The sequence below is a fragment of the Bos javanicus genome, chromosome 14, assembly GCF_032452875.1.
Source record: "Bos javanicus breed banteng chromosome 14, ARS-OSU_banteng_1.0, whole genome shotgun sequence".
Taxonomy (NCBI): domain Eukaryota; kingdom Metazoa; phylum Chordata; class Mammalia; order Artiodactyla; family Bovidae; genus Bos; species Bos javanicus.
Genome location: NC_083881.1, coordinates 26,364,332 through 26,381,159, shown reverse-complemented (window position 1 = coordinate 26,381,159; position 16,828 = coordinate 26,364,332). Strand labels below are relative to the sequence as shown.

The window sequence follows — 16,828 nt, the reverse complement described above, 5'->3', positions numbered from 1 at the left end:
ATGTTTTAAGTGAAAAGAAAATCAATTTATGATATATAGATATTTTTCATCCTCTTCACTATAAGATGGTGGCTTAAAGAGATTTTAGAAGTTTGAAACTGAACAAGATATAGCATTATTTGTAGAAAGGGACTCCTAATAGCAGCTAAGGATATAAAGATTCCCCCAAATTGGCTTCTCTATGTGCCTTTCCATTGATAACAATTTTTGTAGTAACCCGTTTGGTAATTTAACTCCTCCTCCTCTTCTTTTTCTTTTAATTAATTATTTTTTAAATTTTATTTTTAAACTTTACATAATTGTATTAGTTTTGCCAAATATCAAAATGAATCCACCACAGGTATACATGTGTTCCCCATCCTGAACCCTCCTCCCTCCTCCCTCCCCATACCATCCCTCTTGGTCGTCCCAGTGCACTAGCCCCAAGCATCCAGTATCCTGCATCGAACCTGGACTGGCATCTAGTTTCATGCATGATATTTTACATGTTTCAATGCCATTCTCCCAAATCTTCCCACCCTCTCCCTCTCCCACAGAGTCCATAAGACTGTTCTATACATCAGTGTCTCTTTTGCTGTCTCGTACACAGGGTTATTGTTACCATCTTTCTAAATTCCATATATATGCGTTAGTATACTGTATTGGTGTTTTTCCTTCTGGCTTACTTCACTCTGTATAAAAGGCTCCAGTTTAGCAAGGTGAAAAGACAGCCTTCAGAATGGGAGAAAATAATAGCAAATGAAGCAACTGACAAACAACTAATCTCAAAAATATACAAGCAACTCCTACAGCTCAACTCCAGAAAAATAAATGACCCAATCAAAAAATGGGCCAAAGAACTAAATAGACATTTCTCCAAAGAAGACATACAGATGGCTAACAAACACATGAAAAGATGCTCAACATCACTCATTATCAGAGAAATGCAAATCAAAACCTCCTCCTCTTCTGTTACCTCCATTAATATACAACTCTACACGCATCAAGCTAGTATTATTCAAAAATCTTTACCCTGAATGTAAATCCTAACCTCTTGGGCATCTGATTTCTATTTGTTTCTCTAGAGTTTTATATTATTATTCAATAAAAGTCTTACAGCCATTTTTTTTCCTACTGGTATTCTATCCATATTCTGAATATTCCTGCTTCTGTGCCTCTGTTTTAACTCTTTGTCTGAAAATTTTTCTCCTCTTTCTACTTCCCCAATATCTATTCCCTCTGAGGACCAGTTCAAGCTCCATAATCCTCTCACAAGCTAGCAAGCTTGTCCACCAGAACCTATACTTAGCCTTTTCCCCTCACAAATCCAAAAGCAACTTCATGTGATCATTTGGGTCTAATACTATTGATTAGATAGAATGAACACACTACTCACATGCTTATCTTTTTCTCCTCCTTAGATCTCCTTGAGGGATAGCCCAATTCAGAATACTGAAGTTTACTTATAGCAGACACTCAAATACGTCACCTTGAATGATCCCAAACAGCCAATAAAGTTAGAAAATTAAAATTTGTGAGAATCAATACTACAGTAATACCTTTTAGTTTCACTGTTAGTCATTTATCTTACAACTCTAGTTACATGGAACACAGCTGAGAGCCAAAAAGAAAAAAGGATTTCTAAGTAGCCAACTGAGCTGTCCAGGGCCCAAACATGGAATCTCAGGTACTTTACTCAACTTAAAAATCTAGACCCATGATCAAGGACTGCTGTTATCAAGGAAAAAGATTCTGAAGTTTACATGCAAGAGGAAGACTACTGGTTTGGATGATGGCAGGATTAACAAGCATCACAGTAATTTTTAGGCTGTCTTAAGTGTCAACAGCAAGGATGGAGAAAAAGTCAACCAGGACTATTTAATTCTAGGTTTTTTAAGGGAATTTCATATAGAAACTTAAGAAGATTCTGAGAAGAAAAACAGAGGTTGCAAAGATCTAGGAAAGAAGAGATGTTGGATGCTTTAACAAATCTAAGCATATTTACTTTGCAAAAAGACTTAAGAGGATGTAAGTGCTGACTTCAGATTCTTTTAACACTGTCATGTAAGAAAAACGGGAGACACAGGTGGGAGGGAGACATTAATGTAGAGTGACCTCAAGCAAAGCATTTATGCAAGGCACAATGTATGAAAAACATATTAAAGAATAGTAAATAGTTTAGTTCACACTACAGTGAAGGATTTGGGTTGCACAAAAATGTTTTATTAGCTAAGGAAGCCAACTGGTTTCTGTAAAACAATCACTTCTGGAAAAGAAGAGAAACTATTAATACAGAAGTAGAAAAATTTCCTTTTGGTTAGAGATCATTAATTAAAATCTCTAGGAAAGAAGGGAGTTTTCATATTTTACTTTCTCTTTTCTATGCAGTTTTGAAGTCTCGTTGCTTGACAGAACATAAATCCTGAAAGTTATGAGATGCTACAGGTTGGGGGTGCGGGAAACACTAAGAAATGGTGAATGCATAAATTTGCACTGCAAAAAGAGGAAACAAGAAAGCATAAAAACACAGAGTCCCATGTATGATTCTGGAACAGAGCAAGACAGATTTAGGGTTTCCCATTTTGGGATGACTGTGTGGCACATAGGAAACATGAGGAAACCTAGGTCTCACAACAGCCTTCAGAAATTCGCTCAGCATTCTTGAGAATCCAGTCTGTGAGACTGAATATTCTTCAAGGTACCTTCCTTCAGTAATGGCATTAAAGGTGACAGGTGAGACAGTAAGACTGCAAGATTAGGAAGAAAAAAAAAGACCAGAGGCACGTGGCAGTAAAATTCCCTGTATTTTCCATTTCATTTACTAGTTTAGAGTTATGCTATTTGTCGTCCTAAACCTTTTGGGTTTTCTCAACTGGGGTTCAGTGAAGAATTAAGTCCTAATTGCCCTAAGGTAGTGGTGCTTACACTGACCTGGACCCCTGGGAGTCCCTGAGACTCCTGAAGGGTCCATGAGGTCCTCCATTCCCCAACTATCTGTGTGAGGTTGTATTCTCTTCATCAGTTCAGTTCAGTCGCTCAGCTGTGTCTGACTCTTTGCGATCCCATAGACTGCAGCACGCCAGGCCTCCCTGTCCATCACCAACTCCCAGAGTTTACTCAAGCTCATGCCCATCGAGTTGGTGAGGCCGTCCAGTAGCATACTAGGCACCTACCGACCTGGGGAGCTCATATTTCAGTGTCCTATCTTTTTGCCTTTTCATACTGTTCATGGGGTTCTCAAGGCAAGAATACTGAAGTGGTTTCCATTCCCTTCTCCAGTGGACCACATTTTGTCAGAACTCTCCACCATGACCCATTCATCTTGGGTAGCCCTACATGGCATGGCTCATAGTTTCATTGAGTTAGACAAGGCTGTGGTCCATGTGATTAGATTGGTTAGTTTTCTGTGACTGTGGTTTTCAGTCTGTCTGCCCTCTGATGGAGAAGGATAAGAGGCTTATGGAAGCTTCCTGATGGGAGGGACTGACTGGGGGGAAACTGGTTCTTGTTCTGATGGGCAGGGTCATTCTCTTCATAGACTTCAAGAAAACAACACACAAAAGACTTGATGCAGAGGGCGACACAAGAATCCAGCTGTCTTCTACTAAGCAGAGTGTAAAAATTTTCAAAATGTAACAAAATGACACTCTTCAACTGGAAAATAGCTTTTTGTCTTGGGAAAACGGTCAATTTCCATAAAAATTGCATTGTTTATGCCAATATACAATGAGTTTATCAGGGTTATTCTACAATCAATTAATAATGAACTGTTTAATAAGTTTCTCAGCTTTTATCTCTAGTGATAAGCCACATAAGCAAAGGCTCTTTGAGGTCTCTACATATCAAATGTATACAATAAAGTACTTATCTTTTATGCAGAAGATGGGAAAATAAAGAAAAACAGTCATGCAAATAACTTTCCGTGGTTCAGATGAGAAACTGCCATTAAAAACTATGTGACAGGATACTGAACTGGCATTCGATGAACGTAAACGACAGGATCGGGAGCAAGGTAGCGTCAAGTGCTCAGGACTAAATCATACTTTTAGAATAAACTAATAAACTATCAGATCAAGTGACTATGGTACTGACATTCATATATTTTAATTCACATGTATACTTTAGACATACTGCTTGTTTTTCTTAAAAACATAGTTTCTGGAGCATTTCTATTTAGGTCCCACAGCCTGAGAATTTGCTCAAATATGTTCCCCTACACCTGACACCTAGGGTACCTCTGTTGAAAATACTGCATGATAAAAATGAATCTTTTCTGTTACCACATTTTATGTCATGGTTGCAAGAACGTCAGTGTCTAACAAACCATAACAGTCATAAGATAACAAGAAAACTGAACACACACACAACAATGTACTTTTATAAAATGACTTTACTGAGGTCATACAAGGTATTTTCGCTATACTTACCGTATCCCATATCTGAAGTTTTATCTGTTTTCCATCAATAGTTATCATTCGAGCACCAAACTCAACACCTGAATAAAACAGAAAGTGTTTTGTTAGGCAAATTAGTGGGAATATACTTCACATTTAAGGATTTTTTTAAAAAAGGGTATTTCTAGGACATGCTATGCCAAATAATACACAGATTAACAAATACAGCTCCCATCCTTAGAAAATGTATAAGGCAGAGATATTCATAAGACACAGGCTAAGAATATAATTAAATACTAAGATATCTGAGTCTTGTGTAGTCAAGACATCAACTGTGCCCTGCATGTTTTGCAGGCTCAATAATGTTAAAAATAATTAGAAATGAGATTCAAGAACCAATTTCTTAAAAACTGTTAATGTGGTTTAACAATCACTAAAATGGACAGATGAATTTCAACATCATAGTCTTAGTTCCATCATGGGTTATCAACTAGGAAAGAAATCTCCAAGTTCATTCACTAGAGATGACCACTGTTTAAACATATTTTCAGAAATCTCACCATGAATAAATACACATAGAAGCATACAGTTTTATATAAATGGGAATACACAAATGCTGTCCTGCAATTTGCTTTTCAGTCACTATGTCATAAACATTATTCCATACCACAAAGTACTTTTTCAATTAAAAAATTATATAAAACTATACTATTATTTTTAATGGCCACATAATAGTCCTGTGTATTATGTATCTTTAGATATACATGCATTTTATTAAGCTGGTACTCTACTGCTACAAATTTTGGTTGTTTCCAAATCTTCACTAAGTAGTTAATGCTGAAACGAATTTTCTGTATATATTTTTCAACTTATGATTATGATTTTTGGCAAATTACAGGAGACAGGATTGCAGGTTAAGGGAATACAAACTTTACACTTATCAGCTAGCTTACAACTTTGGCTTTTTCCCTTGCATTTACCATCTTTTGAAAATACTCATTCAATCATCAAAATAGGAGGAGGAGAAAAAGAGGGTATAATTTCAGAAGAGCAAACAGCTGTGAAGGAGACTCGGCAAGAAGTCTATCACTTACATTACACCAAATCATTACTGCTTGGAGTGTGTTCTTTCAGTATTTAGATCAGAGTCAGGGTGACGGGGAGACACACATGGTCCCCAGAAACCAGATGTCATCCTGGCAGAAAAACAGCTTTTAGTTGCCCAGGGAAGGGCACATTGCCCAGTGCCAGAATTTCACTTCAGCATCTCCTATAATTCCCCCAACTGTGATCAGGAAGGTGAGATAGAAAGGTGATTTACCCTTTCAGGATATGTAACTTGAATGAGTTTTTATTCTGTATTTTATTATTTATTCCATACTAGGGGCAAAGTCAATACAAAGAAACTAATGGTATGTTTCTCAGACTCAGAAATACAGGAAAAGCACAGAGAGAAGACCTAGGAGTCAGGATGTACTAGAAAGAAAAATGCAAAACTGTACAATTAACCTCATAAAAAACCACTACAGTGTTTACACATCTACCTATCTATATGCATATAGTCATATACCGTCTATGCCACAGGGTGGGGGGATACCCAAAACAACAGTCCACCAGCTTACTCAGTGACATGAAAATGAGTGGCTGAGGAAAGAAACTAGCAGCTAAGGACAGTACAAATGCTCTTGGAAATGCCCACTATTTAAAAGGAATGTCCTAAAGTATAAAATTCTACAAATCAGCAAGATAGTTGACAAATTGGAAGCCTTTTCAAGAATCTATTGTAGCCACAGAGAGAAATCCTGTTTTACCTCCCACTGTCATGGAAAAGCTTTTAACCACAATCCAAAAACATCTGCATTGCTCAGTGGGATTTAAGATTTCTTAAATTCAATATGTAACGTCAAATTTGATGAAAAACAATGGCAAATTAGAAACAGACCCTTGACCGACACCATGGATGGGTAGGCAAGCCAAGCAAGGACCAGCACCCTGAGCAGAGGGATGAAGGTACTCAAACTGACTGGCAAACCATTCCGTCCTTTGACGGGAGGATGGCTGTTATGTTTTCTGCTTTCCAGCCTCTTAGGATGCTTCACTCCTGCCCATTTCCAAGTCCACGTCCCCACCCTCTTGTGGAGTCTACATAAAACTCCAGACACTCTAATATCCCTAATAATCAAGACACTCTAATAACCCCCTTTGCTTAACTTAACCCACAGTTGAGTTTTGGCATATTTAGCCCTTTATTCAAAGTATATAGACAGAGACTCAGTTCAGTTCAGTTCAGTCACTCAGTCCTGTCCGACTCTTTGTGACCCCATGAATCGCAGCACGCCAGGCCTCCCTGTCCATCACCATCTCCCAGAGTTCACTCAAACTCACATCCATCGAGTCGGTGATGCCATCCAGCCATCTCATCCTCTGCCGTCCCCTTCTCCTCCTGCCCCCAATCCCTCCCAGCATCAGAATCTTTTCCAATGAGTCAACTCTTCGCATGAGGTGGCCAAAGTACTGGAGTTTCAGCTTTAGCATCATTCCTTCCAAAGAACACCCAGGGCTGATCTCCTTCAGAATGGACTGGTTGGATCTCCTTGCAGTCCAAGGGACTCTCAAGAGTCTTCTCCAACACCACAGTTCAAAAGCATCAGTTCTTCAGCACTCAGCTTTCCCCACAGTCCAACTCTCACATCCATACGTGACCACTGGAAAAACCAAAGCCTTGACTAGACGGACCTTTGTTGGCAAAGTAATGTATCTGCTTTTGAATATGCTATCTAGGTTGGTCATAACTTTTCTTCCAAGGAGTAAGCATCTTTTAATTTCATGGCTGCAATCACCATCTGCAGTGATTTTGGAGCCCAGAAAAATAAAGTCTGACAGTTTCCACTGTTTCCTCATCTATTTCCCATGAAGTTATGGGACCAGATGCCATGATCTTCATTTTCTGAAATGTTGAGCTTTAAGCCAACTTTTTCACTCTCCACTTTCACTTTCATCAAGAGACTTTTTAGTTCCTCTTCACTTTCTGCCATAAGGGTGGTGTCATCTGCATATCTGAGGTGATTGATATTTCTCCCGGCAATCTTGATTCCAGCTTGTGCTTTTTCCAGCCCAGTGTTTCTCATGATGTACTCTGCATATAAGTTAAATAAGCAGGGTGACAATATACAGCCTTGACGGACTCCTTTTCCTATTTGGAACCAGTCTGTTGTTCCATGTCCAGTTCTAACTGTTGCTTCCTGACCTGCATACAGGTTTCTCAAGAGGCAGGTCAGGTGGTCTGGTATTCCCATCTCTTTCAGAATTTTCCACAGTTTATTGTGATCCACACAGTCAAAGGCTTTGGCATAGTCAATAAAGCAGAAATAGATGTTTTTCTGGAACTCTCTTGCTTTTTCGATGATCCAGCGGATGTTGGCAATTTGGTCTCTGGTTCCTCTGCCTTTTCTAAAACCAGCTTGAACATGTGGAAGCTCATGGTTCACGTATTGCTGAAGCCAGGCTTGCAGAATTTTGAGCATTACTTTACTAGCGTGTGAGATGAGTGCGATTATGTGGTAGTTTGAGCATTCTTTGGCGTTGCCTTTCTTTGGGATTGGAATGAAAACTGACCTTTTCCAGTCCTGTGGCCACTGCTGAGTTTTCTAAATTTGCTGGCATACTGAGTGTAGCACTTTCACAGCATCATCTTTCAGGATTTGAAGGAGCTCAACTGGAATTCCATCACCTCCACTAGATTTGTGGAGACTACTGAGGCTTAAAAAGTCTTCAAAGATTTTGCCTCTAAAAACATACCTAATTTGAAAACCATGTTATATGAAAATCAAGACTAAAGCATGACTAAATCAAGACTAAAGCATGAAAATACAGAACGATTGCCATTTTAACTTCACTTATTAATAGGATCAGGACAGAGAACAAAAACAAGAGGCCGAGAAACTAGTTTTAAAAGGCTACTACTATATTATCCAGGAATGAGATAAGAAAAAACTGACAAGCACAGTGGATTACTGAAAAACCATGATTTCTGTTTTCCTATCAAGTGAAATAGAAACAAAGAATTCAAGTTTCGCTTCAAAAACATAACTCTTTCCAATTTACCTTCTCATAACTGGGTTCATTCAGTGCAGGCTTTACCTTTGTATTCTATGTGGTAAAAGAAAATGCTGAAAGCTGAAGTGTCCTAGAAATTTTAGAAACAAACAAAAACCCAAAACCTTACACATCTCCACTGGACTGTAAAAATTTTAAATCGTTTTAGTTAAGCATATATTTGTACATGTGTGTGTGTGTGTGCTTAAGAAGCTTATTTAGAAAGTTTTCTTTTTTTTTTTATGAGATAAACCATCATCCCCTATGCCCTTGGGCCTCTCTTCCCAGATACATTTTCAATTAACAGCCAATTCTGGCTGCCAGAGAAATTATCCGTGGAGCCAAAGGCCAGGCCTCATTTACCTGACATTGTCAGGGAGTGATGCTTATTTTTTCAAATGTTACTCACTTTGAACCTTCCAGGACAAAACACTCTGAGCGTAAATACACACTTTCTAAATTACCTCTGGATTGTGATCATCCTTGTAGAGTAAGTGCTTGCATCCTTGCATAGTAAACATTTATTTAGTATTTAACAATTGATACCAACTAATTGTGTGACCCTGAGCAAGTTACTATACCTCTTCTGTTTTAGTTTTTCTTATTTGTAAATCGTATTAATGATACCCATCTCAAAATTTCTTCAAGATTAAGAGTTATTACACATGTGGAATCTAAGAAATGATACAAATGAACTTATTTATAAAAATGGAAATACAGACACAGAAAACAAACTTATGGTTATGAAAGGGGATGGCGGGTAGACATAAATTAGGAGTCTGGGATAAACACAGACACACTACTATACATAAAATAGGTAAACAACAGAGACCTACTGTATAGCACAGTACTCAAGATCTTGTAATAACCTATAATGGAAAAGAATCTGAAAAAGAACATATATTTGTATAACTGATTCACTTTGCTGTACACTTGAAACTAACTTAACATTGTAAATTAGTTATACTTCAATTTAAAATAAAGTTATCACGTGCCTTAGTTACCATCTACTTACTTCCTGGCACACAGTTAAGTATTTTTATGGATCCATTATTATTTCATACTATACTCCAAGATTTCTAACTAATGATGACACGTCACTCATGAGGTGACTACTGATGGCAATCCCAATGAGAAGGGGCCCACTGCCAGAGCCAGGGCACGTGGAGGTGCGGAGGCAGGGTGAGGCTGCTCCCCCGAGATGGCACTGCCAAAGCAGACAGCAGGGCTGGTATCAAGTTAACAGCCATAAGGAGCCCTCCTTAGACCGTCTTGAGAAAAAAAAAGGATCTACTCCTGGAACTCAGAAACTGCAGAAGTTCAAAACAGAGACTGGTGGGGAAGAAGGCTGATACTCCTAGAAACAAAACTATAGATACCAGCAAAAACAAAAGGTATAGATATTAGCTAAGAAAATATTATGACTTACAGATAAGGCCAAAATGTCTACCTAGAATATGCAAAATGATTAAACAATAATAATGGTGGGAAAAACCTGTTTACAATAGCAACAAAATCCATAAAATACAAAAATAATGTAAAAGCACAAGACCTTATGTAAAACTTTACTGAAGAGCATTTTAAAAGCTGGAATAAAAGAAAACATCTTATGTGTATGAATAGCTAATCTTTATATGGTAAAAACATAAACTGTCTCCAAACTAGTCCATAAATTAATATATTTCCTACCAAATTTTAAAAGCCTCACTAAAACTTTTGCAATTTGGCAAAGAGACTAAAGTTCAACTGGAGAACAAATATACAAAAATAATTAAGAAAATTCAGAAAATTTTTTAGAAATTCAGAAAATTTTTAGAAAAGGAAAACCGTCAACCACACATTAAGTAATTAGAAAGTGACTGTAAATGCCAGTATGATACTGCCTCATGAAATAGGAAAAAAAAAAAAAGGAACAGAGAGTCCCCAAACAGGCTGATATATATACAGAGATTTAGCAGATAAGAAAGGCTAAATCAAATAGGAAAGAAAGAATGGCTTATTTAATTAATGGTGTGGGGCCACAAGTTATGTAGGGATTAAAGAAAATAACCTACATGGCCATATACCAGATGAAGTATAAATTTATAGTATGAAAAGAATATTTTAAAGAATATGTATATAATTCATACACACTAAAGGGGATCCCTTCTTTAGTAAGACTTGAAAGTCATAACAAAAAGCATCAATGAATTTGACTAAAGAAAACTATCAGTGGAGAGGGCAAAGATAAAAACACATAATTCAAAGCAAAGACACAGAATGTTTCTTAAACATATTTTTAAAAGTTCAGCCGTACTTAAAACTAAAGAGTTAAAAAGTCAAATAGCGACTTTTCTCCCTCCAATTCACAAATATTAACGTCATTCACAAGCCGCAGTCAAGGCAAAGGTAAGAAAGAACAGGTACTTTAGTATATCTGAGGAGGAAAAGCAAATGAGAACAGTTTTACATGTGTGTTTATAATATATTTAAAAACTCTAGAAGGTGATACACATACCAAATTCTTCACAGTGGTTGCTGGAGGGCCAAAGGCAAGTTTACATGGGGAATTTAACTTTCTTTGGATTTTTACAGTGTTTTCATAACAATCACATGGAGAAGGCAATGGCAACCCACTCCAGTGTTCTTGCCTGGAGAATCCCAGGGACGGAGGAGCCTGGTAGGCTGCCGTCTATCGGGTTGCACAGAGTCGAACACGATTGATGCGACTTAGCAGCAGCAACATTAACAATCACAACCTGTCAGTAAAGTATGCTTATGTTCTAAGATCAGGAAAAGGGTCTTTGTGAGATCTGAGCCGGATGTTTCACAAGGTCTTTTAAGCTATCTTCCTAGTTCTCGGCAATGACATTCTAAATAACTTTATCAGAAAGGTGAACCCCAAATAAATGAGGCATGCTTTTAATTGATCTCTTGTGGGGCACGTGATATGGGAAACAACACCACCTTTTCTCCAAGAGTATACTTTCACTTTCAGCAGTCACTTCTTAGAGGCTGATGGTTTAAAGTGGGGGAGAGAGGAAGCAAGGTGTAATGAACATGTAAATAGCCTAGCTTCTGGATCAGTATTTGTCAAATTGTCCACTAGTAGGAAGTAAAATAAACACAGTGGGAATGAGTGGGCTATAACTAAGAGCGGGGACAAGGCAGCTGAGGGTATACACAGGAGTAATTATAATGACATAACTATAAGGCTTAGAATTAAAGCTGGGTAAGGGGAGAAGTAAGAAAGCAAGAGAGGTGAGAGTACAAAGATGGCAGAATCAATGGATTTTACACCTGATAGGGTAAATAAACTTTTAGCATTAGGAACCAGGTGTGTGAGCTGAAAGGATGGCAGGGGTGGACAGATAGCCAGTCACATGAATCCAAGACTCTGGAGTAGTTCCAGACTCTGGTGACAGGTCCTGGGCAGGACTGTGCAGGTGAGGAGCTCAGTGGAAGCAGGATCTCAGAAGAAGTGCAAGTAAAGGAAGTGAGGGGCCAGGATGTGTGTGGGCGTGTGCACAGGGTCAACAATATGAAGCCTATTTCCACCTGGGGAATCCACATACATACTCACAAAAGCCATTGATCCAGTGATTCTCAGCCTTGAAGGTTCATGTGAATCACCCGGAGACCCTGTTGAGCTGCAGAATGGGAGCCAGTAGATTCTATAACAACTCCCACACAATGCTGATGCTGCTGGTCCAGAGGAACAGCCCCTGAGCCATCCTCTGGATGGCAAGGCTGGAGTCTGGATCCTCAGTGAAATTGTGCCCAGGAAGCTATTTATAGATGGCTCTTTGATTCCCAGCATAACAATTCTCACTGAGATAGCAGGCAAAGGGTAAGGAACATTTTATATAGTCTTCCCTTGCCTTTTATTTCCTCTTTGCTATCAGTTAATAATTCTTCATCACGACCCAAACTTAACCTTGTCACCTTCCTCTATTCATCAAGCAAAAGGCAAGTGTGCAGCAGGATCAAGACACTGCCTCATGCCTACTTTAGCAATCATTCTACACTCCTAGAAAAAGTATGTACTAAGGACCTTCTAAATGATTTCTATGTCAGAAAAATAAATTCTTGTGATGGGTGTCTTGAGTATAGTAGTTGGCATCCAACCAGAAAAATAGAAACCATACTTAAGCATTTAAAACAGAGGGGATTTAAAGTGGGGAATTGGTTAAGTTGAAGGCAGGGCTGAGAAACCCAAGGAGCAGAAGGTAACGCAACCCAGAGATCAGCAACAGCCGGAAGCTGCTGCTGTTCCCAAGCCGGAGGGCAGAGAGAGAAAACCAGGATTTCCAGAGCCCAGGAACCCGACCACCAGTGACTCTGACAGGCAGGGGCTTGTACTGAAGCCATGGAGGACACACAGTAAACCCTGGCAGAGAGGGGAGAAGACCCTCGGCTTTTTTGCTTTTCTCCTCTGAACTCCCAGGGCCTCCCATCAGCGAGCCCAGAGGAAAGCCGGCCGGTGCAGTTACATGAGTTATGGTTTGCTGAGAACTCCCTCCGACCTACTTCCCCATCTCTCTTCGCAGCAGAGCCTATCCTCTGACAGCAGCGAGGCTCAGGCCTATCCTCCCTACAGGGTGCTTCAATGAAAAGGAAGACACTTTTGACAGCACCCTATAAAAAAAACCACCGGCCAGCTGTCTCAAGACCGAGTCATGCCTAAGAGGTGGCCTCAAGGTGCAGACCTATTAAAGAACAGATTCTACAAAAAAGGAGCTCACCCAAGTTAAAACTTGAGTATCATGAGAACCAGCATGAAAGAGCAACACCTGCCCTACCCATCATTAGCAGATATAATTAAAATTACCAAGATGAAAATGGAATCTGCATGTTCTTACTATAAGTAGCCAGTAAGGAAAAATGTTTAATATATGCACAAAGTACATTAGGCTTGGGTGAATACCATCAACTGATCTAATAATCTGATTTATAAACTGTATCTTCGATTTGGTACTTTAAAAATACACAGGACATGAGAATCAATTTGTTATGAATAGTGAATTAATGATACCTATAGAAAACAAGCAGACACTGGCTGAAAATACACATTAAGCTATCAGTTGCAAACTTTAACTGGATTTCCAATTACCTTATTTATACACAGTTGACTAATCTCTATTGCAGCCATAGAAGAAGAAATCTAGACTCTTTAGCTTTTGGGGTGTAATTTTTTAAAAACAGATTAAGAACCCTGAAAGAGCACACTTACTTAAAGTTTTTAGTTTTTCACTTAATTTTATACTTTTGCATATTAATGAATAATATCACTAAAAACAACCAGTAGAGCTAACAGTAATAATAGCTAAAATTTGTTGACCATCTCTTACCAGGAACTCTCATGTATTCTTCACAAATGAGGAAACTAAAAATTGCTTGATGGTAGTTTTTCTGGGTTAATAATTACAGGCAGCCCTGGAGCACTTACCACACTGCTAGGCACTGTTTCAATGCATCACATTTATTAACTCACTTACTGTTCTTAACGATTTTGTGAGATGGTCCTACTACTTTTCTTATTTTACAGACAAAGAAGCCGAGGCATGGAGTGGGGAAGGGGTGTGTCCAGCTAGTGGCAGAGCCCTGATCAGAACTCCAACAAACCGGTCCACAGTCTCTGCTGTTACCCACCCGTCTTGAGATACACTGAGATACACTGTCTCTCAATCTTCTGTTCCATCGTCAAATACAATCAAGATAAGTATGACTGTCTGCTGCATTCCAACCACTCTTATAGAGTTGTGTAGTATTATTTTTACTGTAGATACAGTTATTTTAAACCCAGTGATGGAGACTAGACTCCAGTACAGCAACAGACCTAGCTTCACTGATTTCTGACTCCTTACTAATGCAATGAGCCCTCTAGCATATTCCATGTCCACTACCCCAAACTTGTGAATGCATCTCATCTCTTTACAACACTTACCAATAGTAAGGTCATGCACTGGCTGAAACCTCTTGTCTGTAAACTGTAGCAATAAGCATGATTTACCAACACCTGAAAATTAAAAAAAAAAAAAAAAAGTTAAGAGAAAAATTCACAGAAATTAAGAAATATTTCATAAAAGCACTTGGAAGAGAGACATTCAGGGTTCCCAGTGCTCTGAGAGCAACGTGCCATGCTTTCTCAGTGCTCTACCACTGATCTGAGTGAAAGGTGGTGACCAATCCAGAACAGCCTTTGCACCCTTCATGTTCATTCAGCATTTCAACCTGAAAGATGGGAGTGGCAGGAACTCCCGGAAGACAACCAAGCAGCCCCTACCCCAGGATTCATGCAGGGAAGTGTTCCTGCACTCTTGCTTTTTCTGTAGTAGTGAAAACATTTAAAAAACACAGCACTTTCCTCTTTTTATAGTTTATTTTACCTTGGTCTCGGAAAACAAGAAACAAGAAGTAAGTGTCTGGGATCTACTTTAGTGGGAAAAGCTGCTTGTTCTACCTTCTGGCTGATTCACTTTGAAAGTGAAAGTCGCTCAGTCGGGTCCAACTCTTTGCAACCCCATGGACTACACATTCCACGGAATCCTCCAGGCCAGAATACTGGAGTAAGTGGCCTTTCCCTTCTCCAGGGGATCTTCCCAACCCAGGTCTCCCACATTATGGTGGATAGATTCTTTACCAGCTGAGCCACTAGGGAAGCGCTGATTCACTTTGGAATCGACTTTAATCTGAATGGCATTTCTTCACTCTTATCATTGAAGTCTTGAATAACTTCTCAATTTTCAAATTAAAGGCAAAATTTCTATATATATATGTTACTTGCCCTCTGAAGAGAACTGAATTTCACACCACTTCCTACTCATTTTCAGGCCTATAACCTTACAGGAGACCAAATCTGCTTACTTGGTAGCATAGTGCACTTATGAAACACAAAGGCAGTCATCATTCATTCATCCATTCACTTATTCAAAAAGTCACTGCTGAATGCTAACTATGCACATGGAAAACTGATTCGCTTGCTTCCTTACAGTCTAGCACAGGGAGAGAAATCAAGCAGAACAAATGCCCAAATAATCTGTATGAACCGTAACTTAGAATAATCATAATAACTGCCATCTGAAAGAAAAAAATTAAGTACTATGAAGAAGAGTAACAGAACAGACTTCATTTAGACTGAAGGGCTGAAGAAGGTCTTTCTTAAGTGACAAACTGAATGGTTCAATGTCTTCTATGTTATTCACTCAATGAGAGAAGGACAATGAATACCTTGTCACTTGCTACCTGTCTTAAGGCAGAGAGAAGTCACTCAATTATTTTGCTGAATGACTGGCCCTAGTGTCAAGTGTCAAAATGAACACTAACAAATCAAAGATAAATTCTGTGTGTGTGTAAGTTATATAAGTTCTGTGTGTGTGTGTGTGTGTGTGTGTGTGTATAGTGCCTTTTTTTTAACTTTTGTTTCTTTTAAAAACTGTTTTGGCCTTAAGGGGCAGCATATGAGATCTCAGTTCCCCTTGCAGTGGAAGCACGAATTCTTAACTGCTGGACCACCAGAGAAGTGCCCCATGTGGCTGTGTTTTAGGAAGTATTTTATTTGTTCAAAGTTTTTTGAATCTTTTAAGATTCTAGTTGACTGAAAATAAGTTGGAATTTCAAAACACTTGACTTTTTTTCTCTTGTATTCACCAATTCTCTTTTACATTACAGAAGGCACAAACCCATCAGATTTCTAATACCACTTCAACAGCCTTGCAGGTCTAGGAGAGAAAGGAAAATTAGTAAGTATTAAAGTACAAAATAGGTGAGCAACTGAGATATGAATCTTCCGTTCTGCTTTTAAAAAGAGACTTTATTTTTAGGAGCAGTTTTAGGTTCATAGCGAAACTGAGCACGAAGTACAACAAGATCCCATAGCCTCCCTCCCCACGGGAGCACAGCCCCCTTCACTACCAGCCTCCTGCACCAGAGCGGTAACACTTGTCACAACTGATGAACCTGCCTTGACATACCGTCACTCAAAGTCCACAGTTCCTATCTGGGTTCATTCTCGGTGTTCTCCACCCTATGGATTTTGACAAATGTATCATGTATCCACGGTTACAGTGTCACACAGAACTTTCACTGCCCTAAAAATCCCCAATGCTGTATCAGTCCTGCCCCCATACCACTCATCTTTTTACTGCTCCATAGTCCTGCCTCTCTCTGACTGTCGTATGGCTGGAATCATACGGTATGTAGCTTTTCCAGATTGGCTTCTTTCACTTAGCAATATGCACTTAAGATTCTTCTTTTTTCTTCATTTCTATTTTTAGCATTCAAAATTTCCCCATATGGTAGAGAAAAAAGTTATAATTAGAAATCATAGATTTTATTACTGAGGGAGCTCAAGAATCATCTCACAGTCTGGTAATTACTTC

At 38.9% G+C, this 16,828-nt stretch overlaps 1 protein-coding gene across 3 annotated transcripts in view; it reads right to left on the bottom strand.

Annotated features, from left to right (window-relative positions):
* Nucleotides 1-16,828, bottom strand: part of RAB2A (RAB2A, member RAS oncogene family) — a 72,117-nt gene that overhangs the window by 30,180 nt on the left and 25,109 nt on the right. For all 3 annotated transcript variants that reach the window (XM_061438812.1, XM_061438810.1, XM_061438811.1), the window contains 2 exons: nucleotides 14,395-14,466; nucleotides 4,407-4,474 (listed from right to left, as the gene is read on the bottom strand). In XM_061438812.1, the coding sequence (XP_061294796.1) occupies nucleotides 4,407-4,474; nucleotides 14,395-14,466 (140 nt within the window). The remainder of the gene's footprint in view (nucleotides 1-4,406; nucleotides 4,475-14,394; nucleotides 14,467-16,828) is intronic.